General features: G+C 53.2%; 2 protein-coding genes across 2 annotated transcripts in view; one reads left to right on the top strand and one right to left on the bottom strand.

The window, feature by feature from the left end:
* Positions 1-5,232, bottom strand: part of LRRC43 (leucine rich repeat containing 43) — a 19,735-nt gene extending 14,503 nt beyond the window's left edge. Inside the window, exons 1-4 of the mRNA XM_037744182.1 lie at positions 5,211-5,232; positions 3,864-4,075; positions 2,638-2,898; positions 806-929 (exon numbers count right to left, since the gene is read on the bottom strand). Coding sequence (XP_037600110.1) covers positions 806-929; positions 2,638-2,898; positions 3,864-4,075; positions 5,211-5,232 — 619 coding nt within the window. The remainder of the gene's footprint in view (positions 1-805; positions 930-2,637; positions 2,899-3,863; positions 4,076-5,210) is intronic.
* Positions 5,233-11,124: 5,892 nt separating this feature from the next.
* The window catches only part of IL31 (interleukin 31), a 3,118-nt gene continuing 2,586 nt past the window's right edge, over positions 11,125-11,656 (top strand). Inside the window, exons 1-2 of the mRNA XM_017544296.2 lie at positions 11,125-11,182; positions 11,347-11,483. Of these exons, the coding sequence (XP_017399785.1) occupies positions 11,167-11,182; positions 11,347-11,483 (153 nt within the window). The 5' untranslated portion in view covers positions 11,125-11,166. The remainder of the gene's footprint in view (positions 11,183-11,346; positions 11,484-11,656) is intronic.

Raw genomic sequence — 11,656 nt, 5'->3', positions numbered from 1 at the left:
TACAGGAGCATGCCACCATGCTGGGCTAATTTTTGTATTTTTGTAGAGATGAGTTTCCCTATGTTGCCCAGGCTGGTCTGGAACTCCTGAGAACAGGCAGTCTGCCCACCTCGGCCTCCCAAAGCGCTGGGATTATAGGCCTACTTCATTCCTTTCTATGAGTGAATAGCATTCTATTGTACGGAGAGATGACTTTTTTTTTCTTGAGACAGAGTCTCACTCTGCCACCAGGCTGGAGTGCAGTGGCACGATCTCGGCTCACTGCAACTCTTGCCTCCCAGGTTCAAGCGATTCTCCTGTCTCAGCCTCCCAGGTAGGTGGGATTACAGGCATGCGACACCACACCCAGCTAATTTTTGTATAGTAGAGATGGGATTTTGCCATGTTGGCCAGGCTGGTCTCAAACTCCCGACCTCAGGTGATCCGCCCTCCTCGGCCTCCCAAAGTGCTGGGATTACTGGCATGAGTCGCCATGCCCGGCCTGACCACATTTGTTTGTTTATCCATTCATCTGTTTTTAGACACTTGAGTTGAGCCCACCCTTCCGCTATGGTGAGGAGCACAGCTCTGAACTCTGGAAGACGAGACTCTGGCTACGTCCCTGTCTTCAGTTCCTTCATGGATACACCTAGGAATTGAAGCACTGGGTCTTGCAGTAATTCTATGACGAACTTTTTGAGGAAAGTGACCTCCATTTTAAAAGCCTGGAGCTGGGTCCTAGCCTCCACCCACGCTGGCCACACCTATGCCGGGCAGGGTAGGGCAAGACCTCTGGGCAGTGCTGGCCCAAAGACTCGGCACGGACCAGGTTCCTTCACCTTAAGTGTGGGGGGCAGATTGGCAGCTTCCACCTCCTTGATTCGATTGGCGCTCAGTACCAATTCCTCCAGCTTTAGAAATTTCAGGAGGTCTTTATCCACCAGGGTCACCTGGAAGAGGGGAGAAGCCGAGGGCTGTGGTGGGTGAGGGAGCACAGAGCCCCCGCCCACAGTAGAAAGACAGTGGCTCCTTCATCAGAGTTGCCTGCCCTGCATTCCCACCCGCTGCTTCCCCGGAGGCTGTTCCCACACTGCATGGTTCTGCCAGGATCCAAGAGCCCCTCCCAGCCTCCATCCTTCCTCTGACTGTAGGTGGTACATGATTTCCAGGCCAGTGACCTGTGTCCTTTGTCGGACCATCAGCTGCCCACGAGGGCAGGAACCTGTCTTCTTTCTGTCTACCCCAGAGCCACAAGGAACTCTGGGCACTGAAGTCAGTCAAGGTCTTCAGGAGTCACCCAGAGCAGGGTCTGACCAGAAGCTGCAGTGACTCATCCATGACTCCTCAGTTCCCTGTGGCCTCAAAGACACCAGGGGCCCTTCCCAGCCAGACCTTCCTCCTCCAGGGTCACCAATGTGCCAGTCTGCCCAGGACAGAAGTTTGTTCCCAGGACGCGAAACTTTATGCACAGACACTGGAAGTCCCTGGCAAACGGCTACCAGTCAGTCACCTACTTGTCCCCTATTGCTGTGTCGCTTCCTAGTGGCTCTGGAAAAAGAAAGCCAAGGCTTCAGAAGGCTGAGGCCAAGTTTCCAGGCAATTTTTGGGCTGGCTTGCTGGATTTATTTATTTATTGAGACAGAGTCTCACGCTTGCTTGAGACACGATCTCATTCTGTCACCCAGGCTGGAGTGCAATGGTGCAGTCATGATCACTGCAGCCTCTACCTCCCCAGCTCAAGTGATCCTTCTGCCTCAGCATCTGAGTAGCTGGGGCTACAGGCATGCACCACCATACCTGGCTACATTTAAATTTTTTTTTTTTTTTTTTGAGACAGAGTCTTGATTTTTTGCCAGGCGCCAGGCTGAAGTGCAGTGGCCGAATCTTGGTTCACTGCAATCTTCACCACCTGGGTTCAAGCAATTCTCCTGCCTCAGCCTCCTGAGTAGCTGGGACTACAGGCACGCGCCACCATGCCCAGCTAATTTTTGCATTTTTTAGTAGAGACGGGATTTCACCATGTTGGCCAGGATGGTCTTGATCTCTTGACCTCATGATCTGCCCGCCTTGGCCTCCCAAAGTGCTGGGATTACAGGCGTGAGCTGCCGCGCCTGGCCTACATTTTAAAATTTTATAGAGTCGGGGTCCCACTATGTTGCCCAGGCTGGTCTCTAACACCTAGACTCAAAGGAACCTCCTGCCTCAGCCTCCCAAAGTGCTGCGATTATTAGCACCAGGGAGCCACCTCTCCCAGCCTGGGCTCTGCTACCGATGTAGACAAAGGTGGCTTTTTGGTGACAGAAATTAAAATAGTTAGAACTACACCAACCCTCCCCTCCCCTGACCCCCATGGTTTAGAGGAAGTAAAACTAAAACAGACCCTTCGAAAAACCAGTTCTGCAGCTGGGTCCACTGCAGAACTCAGCTATGGAAGATGGTGGTCAAGGGTGAAGGAAGAAGAGACACAAGGCTGACGGAGCAGCCGGCCGGGCCTGACACACAAGCCAGGGAGATGAAGCAGACGGAGGGCAGGCTGGCCTTGGCTCCAGCCCCCAGAGGAGGACCCCAGAGGCGCTGTGGGAAGGGTGCCCTCCCCCCAACCTCCCTTAGGGGAGCGGCCACCCCAACATCACCCCTCCCCCGACGCCCGGCACTCACCTCCTTGTCCACCACCCGCAGGGACCGGAAATAGGAGTAGAAGAAGGTGTCTCGGATCATCAGCGGGTTCCGGATGGCCAGTTCTCTCAGGAAACTGTCTTCCGAGTTGGAGTCATTCAGCAGAGCCCAGGGGGATTGGGGGCTGCGGACCAGGCCCAGCAGGGCTTCCACCGTCTCCTCCCCGGGGCTCACCACGTCCTCCTCTCTGGGGACCAGCTCCCTCCACGTTCGCCAAGTTTGAGGAAGAAATCGCGACTTATTCTGCAGTGGCAGAGAGGGGATTTCTCCAGGTGTGACACAGCCCCCTATGGATGCCAGACTCTCAAAACGGAACAGATCGTAAAACTGGAAGATTGGGGATAAAGAGTTTAGCAATCTAGACAGTAATCAATAATTCTGATGGATTATTAGCCACGGATATAACCATAGATGAGGGGACACACAAAATAAGTAAAACGTCCCATTCCTTTGAGAGGCTGAAGCTGGAGGATCACTTGAGGTCAGGAGTTTGAGACCAGCCTGGGCAACATGGAGAAACCCTGTCTCTACTAAAAATACAAAAATTAGCTAGGCGTGGTGACGCAGGCCTGTAATGCCAGCTACTGGGGAGGCTGAGGCAGGAGAATTGCCTGAACCCGGAGGCGAAGGTTGCAGTGAGCTGAGATCACTCCACTGCACTCCAGCCTGGGCAAGAGGTCTTCCTGGGGCCACACCTGGGCTTCCCTCGTGGTTGAAGCCACGGGAGGGAAGGGTCTAGGACTCTGGAGACGGGATGGGGGGGGTGACCCCTTCTCCTGGACCCCAGGTCACAGGCTGCAGGCTCAGAGCGATCTCTCACGCGGCCTTGAGATCTCGTTACATGCTCGGAGGCTGGGAAAAGTTGCAGAACTCTTTGACCAAAACAAAAGGTTTTCACCCCAAAAGGAGCCTGCCCACTGGAAATCTGGGGTGTTGGCGTCTTCAAGTCAGGGAGAAGCCCCGGCCCAGGTCAGCTGATGTGCTCAGGACGGGCCCTGCGCTCCCCCAGGCAGTACCCACAGCCCGGGCCTCGCCGTCACCCCCGAGCCCTACCCGCCCCCACGTCGGCGGCCCCCAAAATGCGCAGATCCCAGGCCCCAGGGACTAGCCCGCCCCTGCGCCAGCCCCTCGGCCCACCCCGCTCGCCCGGGCACGTCCCTCCCTGCAGCCGCTCCAGGCCCCCAGAGCCCCGGCCCCGGTGCCCGCACCCAGCTGCCCGCGCCGCACGGGAACTCGCGCAGACACAGCTTCCGCAGGTGCTCGCGCACGGCCGCGCTCACGGTCCCCGTCCCGGGCCGCTGGGTCCCAGGCCCGGCCTCAGACTCGGACTCCGAGGACGCCTCCATGGCCGCGGGGCTGCGTTGCCCGGCAACCTCCAGGACGCGTGCGCGAGGCCCGGGGCCTCTCCAGGTGCGCGCACCTGCCGCGAGGAAAAGGCCCCCACCCGGATCACAGACAGCTCGGCCCCAACCACCTGGGTTTTCTCTTCTGCCCTCATCTGTAAAATGGGATCACAGCTGGTGGTTCCAGGTGTGGCAGCTCCCGCAGGCAGTGAGCGCCATAGCTGACCTGTTTCTTAACTCCTCTCAAGCACTCCCCACCAAAAGTCATCCTATACCCATCTGACAGATCGAGAAAAGAGAAGAGACCCCAAGGTCAAACATCTCCAGCCAGCCAGTGGGTGCCAGGGTGGGTCTCTAAGCCTGCAGCCGGGGGTTTTATCACTGTCCACCTGTATAACTGTTTAAGCACTCAGACCTCATTTTATTTTTTATTTAGATGGAGTCTTACTCTGTTGTCCAGGCTGGAGTGCAGGCGCCCAATCTCGGCTCACTGCAACCTCTGTCTCCCAGGTTCAAGTGATTCTCCTGCCTCAGCATCCCGAGTAGCTGGGATCACAGGCGCATGATCACTTCCGGCTAATTTTTTGTATTTTAGTAGAGATGGAGTTTCACCACGTTGCCCAGGTTGGTCTCAAACTCCTGAGGTCAGGCAACCCACACTGCCCATGAAACCCCTTCTGTAAGGACATTAATCCCATTCATGAGGAGCCCCCATACTGAATCACTTCCCAAAGGACCCCACCTCTTGATACTATCACACTGGGCATCAGGTTCTGACAAATGAATTTTGGAGGTTCTGGGTCTGTCCTGCAGACTCTGGCCGGCTGATGAAATGAGTACTCAGACACAGGGTATGCAGTGTAAGAGCAGCAAGGGGACTGCCTGGCTCTAGTGGCCAGAGAGGCAGCTGCAGATGCTGGAGCTGCTCGCTTTCATCCAGTGCAGCCACAATGCCAAATGCCTGGAGCAAACACAATCTGTAAGTAATTAACACTTATTGTTCCCGTTTCAGGGAACTTCACCAGTAGATGTTCAAAGGTCAGTTCCTGGACAACTTCAAACAAACAAGCCTGATCAGATAACTTCCCCCTTCACTCCTCACCCTCTGCCTCAGGGCTAGATAACAGCTGCCTTCAGCTATTCTCCCCCAGGGCTCTGCAAAACCTCTGACTTTTCAGTAGGTTTGTGTCCTTTTCCTATAGTTTTTCCCACCACTCTGGCCGCTCTGACCCATCCCCGACATGGAAGAACACATCAACATCTCTCAGTCTTTTTAACTAAACGGTATCAGGACAACTTTACTGTTATTAGAAAAATTATCCAAAACTGGGATTTAAGGCAAAAAGATGACCATATCTTCTTTCAAAGAAGAAAATATCGTTTTTTTTTTGGTTGGGGGACAGGTCTCACTTTGTCATCCAGGCTACAGTGCAGTGGCGTGATCATAGCAGCTCACTGAAGCCTGGACCTCCTAAGCTAAAGTGGTCCTCCCAGCTCAGCCTCCTGAGTAGCTGGGACTACAGGCACGCATCACCATGCCTGGCTGAGGTTTTCGTATTTTTTAGTAGAGATGGGGTTTCACCATGTTGCCCAGGCTGGTCTCGAACTCCTGACTTCAAGTGATCCACCCACCTCGGCCTCCCAAAGTGCTGGGATCATAGGCATGAGACACCCTGCCTAGCCCTCAAAGAATAAAATCAATATCTATGAGTCCATACTGATATAAATAAGTCAAGGAGATGAACCACAGATGGGGCTCCTGGGATTTTGATGGAGCAACAGGTGGACGATGTGCAGCGAAGGAAGACAAGACTCAGGAGAAATCACACATTCTGTCTGAAACAAGTTAAGGTCCAGATGCCAATGGGTGTCTGTCAAATCAGCCATTGGTTAGGAAGCTCAGGGATGAGGTCAGGTCTGGGTGGTACATAGAACCCAAGGTGCACAGAAGGGCCCCCCCAGGAAGCCCTTCCACCCTTCATCCCAAGTCCCCTACAGCCATCGCTGTCTCTTTTTCTCTTCCTTCTCATCCATGCTTCTTGACACAGTGGTCTAGGCTCCCTTTTTTTCCCTTATTTATTTTTTGAGACGGAGTCTTGCTGTGTCGCTGGACTGGAGTGCAGTGGCACAATCTCGGCCCTCTGCAGCCTCCGCCTCCTGGGTTCAAGCCTCCCGAGTAGCTGAAATTACAGGTGCTCACCACCATGCCTGGCTAATTTTTGCATTTTTAGTAGAGATGGGGCTTTATCATGTTGGCCAAGATGGTCTCAAACTCCTGTCCTCAAGTGATCTGCCTGCCTTGGCCTCCCAAAGTGCTGGGATTACAAGCGTGAGCCACCACAGCCGGCCTATGCTCACTTTTTCCTTACTTCCCAAACCACCACAATATACCAAACCAAAAGTGTATTCAAACTCTCCCAGCACAGTTCCTGTGACCTCATGTTGCCCAATCTAGTGAATCTCTGCAGCCTTTATCTTATTTCACCTCTTCATGGCTTTTGATGATGTCAACCATTTCCTCCTTCTTGAAAGTTACTTTTCATCTTATTCCATAACAACATGTATTTCTGGTGCTTTTCTTTTTCTCGCTGTCATTTTTTTTGAGACAGTGTCTTGCTCTGTCACCAGGCTGGAGTGCAGCGGCGCGATCTTGGCCCTCTGCAGCCTCCACCTCCCGGGTTCAAGTGATTCTCCTGCCTCAGCCTCCTGAGTAGCTGGAATTACAGGCACCACCACCACACACAACTAGTTTTTGTATTTTTAGTGGAGACGGGGTTTCACCATGTTGGCCAGGCTGTTCTCAATCTCTTGACCTCGGGATCTGCTCACCTCGGCCTCCCAAAGGGCGGGGATTACAGGCGTGAGCCACCACACCTGGCCGTCTTTTTCTCTTGAGAGCACCTTCTACATGTTCTAGACTAAATCATCATCTTCTCCTTGTCCCGTGAATGAAGGCATGTCCCAGGGCTCCACACTTGACTCCCATACCTCACACTGCTCATCTCTTACCGGCTTACAGTTTTATCTGCCACAATACCTTGATGGCAACCACATTTATGTTGGTAGTTCCTTCCTTCATGCTCAGGTCCACACGTCCAATGGCCTGCTGTGTGACTTCAGCTGAGGGTTCCGTAACATTCTCATTCACTGTGTCAAAAGCTGAATCAGGCTGGCCGTGTGGCTCGCACCTGGGAGGCCAAATCCCAGCACTTTGGGAGGCCGAGTCCCAGCACTTTGGGAGGCCGAGGCAGGCTAATCTCTTGAGCTCTGGAGTTGAAGACCAGCTTGGCCAACATGGCGAAACCCTGTCTCTACCAAAAATACAAAAATTAGCCAGGCATGGTGGCGGGCACCTGTAATCCCAGACACTCCGGAGGCTGAGGCAGGAGAATCCCTTGAACCCAGTAGGTGGAGTTTGCAGTGAGTTGAGATTGGGCCACTTTACTCCAGCCTGAATGAGAGTGAGACTCAGTCTCAAAAACAAACAAACAAAACTGAATTAGGCTGGGCGTGTGGTTCACACCTGCAGCCCCAGCACTTTGGAAAGCCAAGGCGGGTGGATTGCTTGAGCCCAAGTCAAGACCAGCCTGGGCAACATAGCAGGATTTTTTTTTTTTTGAGACGGAGTTTCACTCTTGTTACCCAGGCTGGAGTGCAATGGCGCGATCTCGGCTCACCGCACCCTCCGCCTCCTGGGTTCAGGCAATTCTCCTGCCCCAGCCTCCTGAGTTGCTGGGATTACAGGCACGCACCACCATGCCCAGCTAATTTTTTGTATTTTCAGTAGAGACGGGGTTTCACCATGTTGGCCAGGATGGTCTCGATCTCTTGACCTCGTGATCCACCCGCCTCAGCCTCCCAAAGTGCTGGGATTACAGGCTTGAGCCACCGCGCCCGGCCATATCTTTTTTTTTTTAAAGATGGGGTTTCGCCATGTTGGTCAGGCTGGTCTTGAACTCCTGACCTCAGGTGATCCGCCCACCTTGGCCTCCAAAGTGCTTGGATTACAGGCGTGAGCCACCACGCCTGGCCAGGATCTTATTCCTACAAAAATTAAAGTTAAAAAATTACCCAGGCATGGCAGTGTGCTGTGTGCCTGTAGCCCAGCTACACAGGAGGCTAAGGCAGGAGGATCACATAAGCCTAGGAGTTCGAGGCTACAGTGAGCTGTGATGGCACCACTGCACTCTAGCCTGGGTGACAGAGTGAGACTCTGCCTCTTAAAGAAAAGAAAACAAAACAAAACCCAGCCAACCAACAAGCAAAGAGCCGAAATTCATCACCTCACCCAAGCCCTAAAGGCCTTAGGCCTGTGATGCTCTTAGTTTGATATTTGAGTAAATATCATTCATCCAGTTGCCCAAACCAGAAACCTAGAAGTCACCCTCAACTCTTCCCTCACCACTATCCCTATACCCAATCAAATGCCACCTCTGGCCGGGTGCCGTGGCTCACGCCTGTAATCCCAACATTTTGGGAGGCTGAGGCGGGCAGATCACTTGAGGTCGGGGATTTGAGACCAGCCTGGCCAACATGGAGAAACCCCGTCTCTACTAAACATACAAAATTAGCCGGGTGTGGGGGCACATGCCTGTAATCCCAGCTACATGGGAGGCTGAGGCAGGAAAAACGCCTGAACCTGGGAGGTGGAGGTTGCGGTGAGCCGAGATCATGCCATTGCACTCCAGCCTGGGCAACTCCGTCTCAAAAAGAAAAAAAAAGCCACCTCTTACGTACTTTCCCTGCTAAACATTTCCACAGTCCATCCAAGTCACTATTGCCCTGTTCTCACCCACTTTGGGCATGTTGATTTGGAGGTGCCGGTGGGACATTCAGGTCTGGAGAGTGAAGGAGACAGACACTGAAGTGTGAGGAGTCCAGATCGCTGGTAGAGACCATGGAGCGAGGGAGAGGGGCAAAATGGGTTGGAAAGACGTTACAGGAGAGGAACAAGGGCTTGTCACGAAGGTGGAAGTGGTTGGTGACGTTTCATGCCATAGAGGGTGACGTAAAATGAAGGCTGAAACCCCGGTAAGGCTGACAACATGCAGTCTCTGGGTCTGTATTAGTTCTCCATTGCTGCCATAACAAATAGCACAAACAGCAGTTTAAATCCACAAATGTGGCCAGTCGTGGTGGCCCCTGCCTGTAATCCCAGCACTTTGGGAGGCTGAGGTGGGTGGATCATTTGAGGTCAGGAGTTTGAGACCAGCCTGGCCAATATGGTGAAACCCTGTCTCTACAGAAAATATTAAAATTAGCTGGGCATGGTGGCTCACGCCTGTAATCCCAGCTACTCAGGAGGCTAGGGCAGGAGAATCACTTGAACCCAGGAGGCAGAGGTTGCAGTGAGCCAAGATTGTGTCATTGTACTCCAGCCTGGGCAACAGAGCCAGACCCCATCACAAAATAATAATAAATAAATAAAAATTTAAACACACACACACACACAAATGTGACCAGGTGCAGTGGCTAGCGCCTGTGATCCAGCACTTGGGGAAGCTGAGGCGGGATTGCTTGAGTCCAGGAGTTCAACATCAGCCTGGCCAACATCGTGAGACCCCATCACTACAAAAATACAAAAATTAGCCAGGCATGGTGGTGTGGGCCGATAGTCCCAGCTACTTGGGAGGCTGAGGTAGGAGGGCTACTCAAGTCTGGGAGGTCAAGGCTGCAGTGAGCCATGATCACACCACTGCACTCCAGCCTGAGTGGCAGAGCAAGATGCTGTCCATTACACACGCATGCACACACACACACACACGCACGCACACGAACACTTTCTTTCTCATAGTGTCTGTAGGTCAGTCCTAGCATGCTGTGGATAGCTTCTTTGCTCAGGAACTCACAGAGCTAAAATAAAAATGCTGGCTGGCTAGGATTTTCATCTAGGTTCAGCATCCCCTTCCAAGCTCAGTGGTTACTGACCAAATTATTTCCTTCTCGAACTTTCCAGGCCGCCCCCTCCATCTTCAAGCCAGCAACGGCAGGTGAGCCCTTCTCTGACTCGGAATCTCTCCGACTTCCTCTTCTGCTTTATGGGCTCATGGGATTGCACTGTGGCCTGCCAGGGAACATGGGATAATGTCTCTGTCTTAGGTAAACTGATTGGTAACTATGACTACATCTACAAAACCCATTTGCCAGGCAATGCAACAGAATTATGGTAGTAAACACCTGTGGATGAAAGTCATGCCTACCATGGACTGTGCTAGAGGATTTTGATTAAATTATTGGGGTGGTGAAAGCCATATTGTGGCAGTTTGGGAAGTAAAGAAAAAGTCAGTGGTGGCTGCAGGGGACCTTGGGGTGAAGGGTGGCGGCGCTTCCTGGCTGTGTCCCTCTGCGTATCTTGGGTTCTATGGGCCGCCCAGACCGACCTCCTCCCAACATGGTGAAGCCCCATCTCTACTAAAAATACAAAAATTTGAGGCCGGGCATGGTGGCTCACGCTTGTAATCCCAGCACTTTGGGAGGCCACGGCAGATCTCAAGATCAGGAGTTCAAGGCCATATGAACAAGGATTTCAACCAATAACTGAGGAGCACAGTCTCTGGTTCTGGGCCCTGAGGTTGCAGAGCCATGGCGGACAGTCCAGTGATGTCCAAGGCCATGCAGAGTTGAGATGGAGCCTTCGACCCGCTGCGCTCACGGCTGCTACGGGGCGGTCCCTCACACTGGCGTGGGCATAGGCTGCAGAAATTTCCAGAGATACCACATTCTGCGCATCTTATGCCGGCTTCGCATTTCCTCCCCAGAAATTCCCTGTGGGCCCTGCCCGTGAACCCCTGTAGGTCACCCACTCCTTGGTCGTAGATCGTGTCTGTCAATGCTGGGCTTCAAAATTTTGTCTAATCAAATCGACAGGCTCCTTCCAGGAAGAAAAGGCAAAGATGCCTGTGCCTTCCTGTGAAGTCTGTGTATCTGCGCTGAGTCAGGCATCTGCCCACCTTGAGGGTAACCTCAGCATTTCCTTCCAGCCCTTTCACCCACCATGACCGGCAGAACTTTGAGTGTTTTCTGGAGAAAAGCTGAGTAGTCGTTTTGCCATGGGCAGGACGCTGACGGCTCTTCCTCCTCAGCCCGGCCCTTTATAATCTCCAGGCAGCCATGGCCAGCACATCTGGCTCCAGTGCCCCCTCCACAGCCGGCCTCACGCCCTCTCGCCATGGCCTCTCACTCAGGTATCACTGGTCCTGGTGCTTCCGAAGTCTTGGGCATCATCTATGTCGCCAGGAAGACTCTGGAAGCACTCGCCCCAGGGATGGCTCAGCAGCAGCTGGAGGGATGGAGCCGGGATGGGCAGGGGTGTGTGAAGCATGTGCTCACCTCATCGTTCTCTCCTCAGGCCCCGCCACGTCTGTGCTGTTCCTGCTCTGCTGCCTGGGAAGCTGGCTGGCCTGCCACACGCTGCCTGTCCAACCAAGTGAAGTACAGAAAGTAGTTGAGGAACTGCAGTTCCTGTCGAAGATACTTTTGAAAGACGTGAGTGCTATAGAGATTTTTTTTCCAAACTATGCTTTAAAAATGCCTTCCAAGGGCCGGGCGCGGTGGCTCAAGCCTGTAATCCCAGCACTTTGGGAGGCCGAGGTGGGTGGATCAGGAGGTCAAGAGATCGAGACCATCCTGGTCAACATGGTGAAACCCTGTCTCTACTA

This window comes from Cebus imitator, unplaced genomic scaffold, assembly GCF_001604975.1.
Source record: "Cebus imitator isolate Cc_AM_T3 unplaced genomic scaffold, Cebus_imitator-1.0 Scaffold169, whole genome shotgun sequence".
Taxonomy (NCBI): Eukaryota; Metazoa; Chordata; class Mammalia; order Primates; family Cebidae; genus Cebus; species Cebus imitator.
Note: the sequence above shows the minus strand (reverse complement) of the source record. Positions and strands in the feature narration are given on the sequence as shown.